Raw genomic sequence first — 2,865 nt, 5'->3', positions numbered from 1 at the left:
AAAAGTTAACAATTTATGTTAAATATATGAATACACGAAGGAACCTGAAACATTTCGTTATGTAGACCATGAGAACACAGACTAGCTTGAAAAGAGGCTTGAGTAGGGCGCAGGCGATCTATCTGTTTCAGCATGGAGCCCCGCGAGGCAGCATAGTGCTAAAGGATTCCAAAAATTTCAACTTCAGCAATGTTCTATCAGTAGCCATAAAAGCGGTTAAAAAGGTCATTCCACGAACATTATCGAGCACGATGATCTCTTGTTGACGTGGAAGCAACCATGGAATCCATAAAACTATCTTCTCAACGGAGTGTATGAAGCAACGGGAAAAGGGCTATGGTATCAAGAGCAATAGTAACAGGAGGATCTATTGGTGGTCTTGAGAGAGATCGTTTCGGTAAATATATTGCTGATAGTTTACATTTTATGGATTCACACGGTACTTCCACCCTTCTTGACGGAGCATTTTCCTTTATTTTATAGATAAACAAATCGGCAGACGACAATTCTATTTGCGAATTGCCGTCTGCCCACTTTCCTTCGAAAAGCTCCGTCTTATGGTCAATCTGGATCCCAATCAAGATGAACGAAGACAAAGAACTTTTCTTTGCCTCCAAAAATTTGATGACGCTGCCCTGGTGGGTCAAAAACCATTGATCTCTAAATTCGGGCAGCAAGGTAAAATCGGCTGTTACGTATAATCCAACCCGATTTACCATCAACATTGGATAGTTTGGAGCACTATAACTGGCAGCCGTCTGGATAGAATCTCTGGCTTGCACCCTGGCTGCCACTTGCTCCACACACTTCGTGCCCGATTTAATACAGCGTTTGATAAACTGCAAGTGGTTTTCAAAACAATAAGCCGAAAAATTTTCAAGTTGTCCAAATTTTAAAACTTCTCCATACACGTGCTGGAGATTATGAACATTACTTGTCAAGTGGTAACGACCATATATCGTGCCGAACTCCTTTACAAACTTTTCTAGGAGCTTTTTCGCAAGCGGCCAATGTCGCTGATGTGCCGTGGATGCAAAACAGGTCACACCGCAGAAGTAGAGCAAGAAATGATTGTAAGCCTGTTCGTTCACGCAATCTTTCAAGACCACAACACTAATGTAATGCAGGAAGGACCGATATTCGGTTCCCTTCCAATTGCGGACTTCATTGAGGTGCCTCATGGGGCGATGCACCTCAGAAGGAAGCCGTGTATTTTCCATAAACTTAGACACAGCTTCCTTCTGGGGGTCTGACCATCGACCAAGGGTTGCAAATTTGCCATCCAGCATCCCTCGAAGAATTTTTCTGGTCACCCCCAAATCAATTAAATGGAGCCGATCGCCAACAACGACCTCTTCTCCTGGTCTTGAATCATCTTAAGCTGGTTTGATGTCCCTGGCTGGTTTGGTTCGATTGTCAGGCTATGGTGTGATGTGTCTGGCTGGTCTGTTGTCGGGCTATGGTGCGATGTGTCTGGCTGGTCTGTTGTCGGTGTGATGGAGCTTGCTGGACTATGTCATCCAGTAGATTTCCAGACGTTTTAGCTATACCGATGCATGACATAATTGAAGTCATTGCTGTTATTTCTCGCACATTTGTTATGGCGGCTATTCGTTCTTAAAAACACGTTTAGTGTATCAAAAGCCGGCTTCCCGGCTCCTTTCTTTTTAGCCTCCTTATTTTGGCTGAGCTTAGTTTAGACATTTTTTTTTCAATCCATGCCTGTGAATAAAATTAATAAAATTAAAAACAAAATAATAATAAACAGATCTTCATAATTCGTAACTGAACTGCTACTTACTCTTCTCCACGATGCTCCATCCTTCATTGCCGGTCCCATTGAGTTTAGTACGAAAGCCACGTCCTTCCAAAAAGCTGCAAGATTCGAACCGCATCCTTTTGCCTTCTCTGGATCCCGCTCCTTGATGTCAACAAGTTTGTCCAGGTGACATTTTGTTGAACGAACTTTCCTGAAATTCCATGAATGTTGATTTTGCGCGATAAAATAAGTGCATGTAATTGAGACGTTAAGTGTTCTGTGAAAATTGCACTGCTTTCCGTTCTGCCGGTGATTCGTAGAAACGCCGGCCTACCAAACCGAGCGGACCGACGCCGGCATACGGGAAAGAACGCTGTCGGTCCCACGGGACTTAACGTGTTAAACTTGTACTTACTTTTTTCCTTTAGTGCTCTCCATACATTATCACTTCGTCACGTCTGCACGGTAGAACTATCACTCCTTTCAGCTGAAACTGAATACGAGGGCAATAAAGCAAGGTCTCCGTAACTCTCCGTCCGCCTCGCGCAGCCGGGTGTTGACCTCTTTCTGAACCTCCGCGTCACGTTCAAACTTCTTCCCTCCGAGATGTTTTTTCAGGGCGGGGAACATGTGGTAGTCACTTGGGGCCACGTCGGGACTATATGGAGGGTGATCGATGATGTCCCAGCCAAATTTGGTCGCACATTCCACGCGCCGCTTCATGTGGTCTTCGGTCAGCTGTTTCGGCACCCATCGGGCAGAAACTTTGTGATACTGCAAGTTGTTCACAAGGATATGACGGATTGTTTCGCTGCTACACACTCCTCCAAGCTTCTCTTCCAAGTCCCTAATTGTCGCACGTCGGTTTTTGAGCATTTCTGCCTCCACTGCTTGAACAATCGCATCCAAGACCTACGGTCGGCCACTTCTCTCCTCGTCGTGAACATTAGTGCGCCCGGAGCTGAACTCGCGGCTCCACTTACGCACGTTTTTTATGTCCATACACTTTTCCCCGTAAACTTCAACTAGTTGACGATGGATTTCGACAGAACGCAATTCGCACTTGGACGCTGACGCGAGGGGTACCTCCATCGTTGACGGCTGCT

At 45.3% G+C, this 2,865-nt stretch overlaps 1 protein-coding gene across 1 annotated transcript; it reads right to left on the bottom strand.

The window, feature by feature from the left end:
- Positions 1 to 302: 302 nt before the first annotated feature.
- LOC131293861 (uncharacterized) lies at positions 303 to 1,343 on the bottom strand. The gene has a single exon (XM_058321912.1). It carries the CDS (start codon positions 1,287 to 1,289, stop codon positions 303 to 305), a length of 987 nt encoding a protein of 328 aa, XP_058177895.1. The 5' UTR covers positions 1,290 to 1,343.
- Between the last annotated feature and the right edge of the window lie 1,522 nt (positions 1,344 to 2,865).

This window comes from Anopheles ziemanni, chromosome 2 (assembly GCF_943734765.1).
Source record: "Anopheles ziemanni chromosome 2, idAnoZiCoDA_A2_x.2, whole genome shotgun sequence".
In the NCBI taxonomy this organism is placed as follows: Eukaryota; Metazoa; Arthropoda; class Insecta; order Diptera; family Culicidae; genus Anopheles; species Anopheles ziemanni.
Note: the sequence above shows the minus strand (reverse complement) of the source record. Positions and strands in the feature narration are given on the sequence as shown.

Bases quoted from the DNA above. Each gene is read 5' to 3' on its own strand.
- LOC131293861 (XM_058321912.1), bottom strand. From the start codon at position 1,289: ATGCTGGATGGCAAATTTGCAACCCTTGGTCGATGGTCAGACCCCCAG.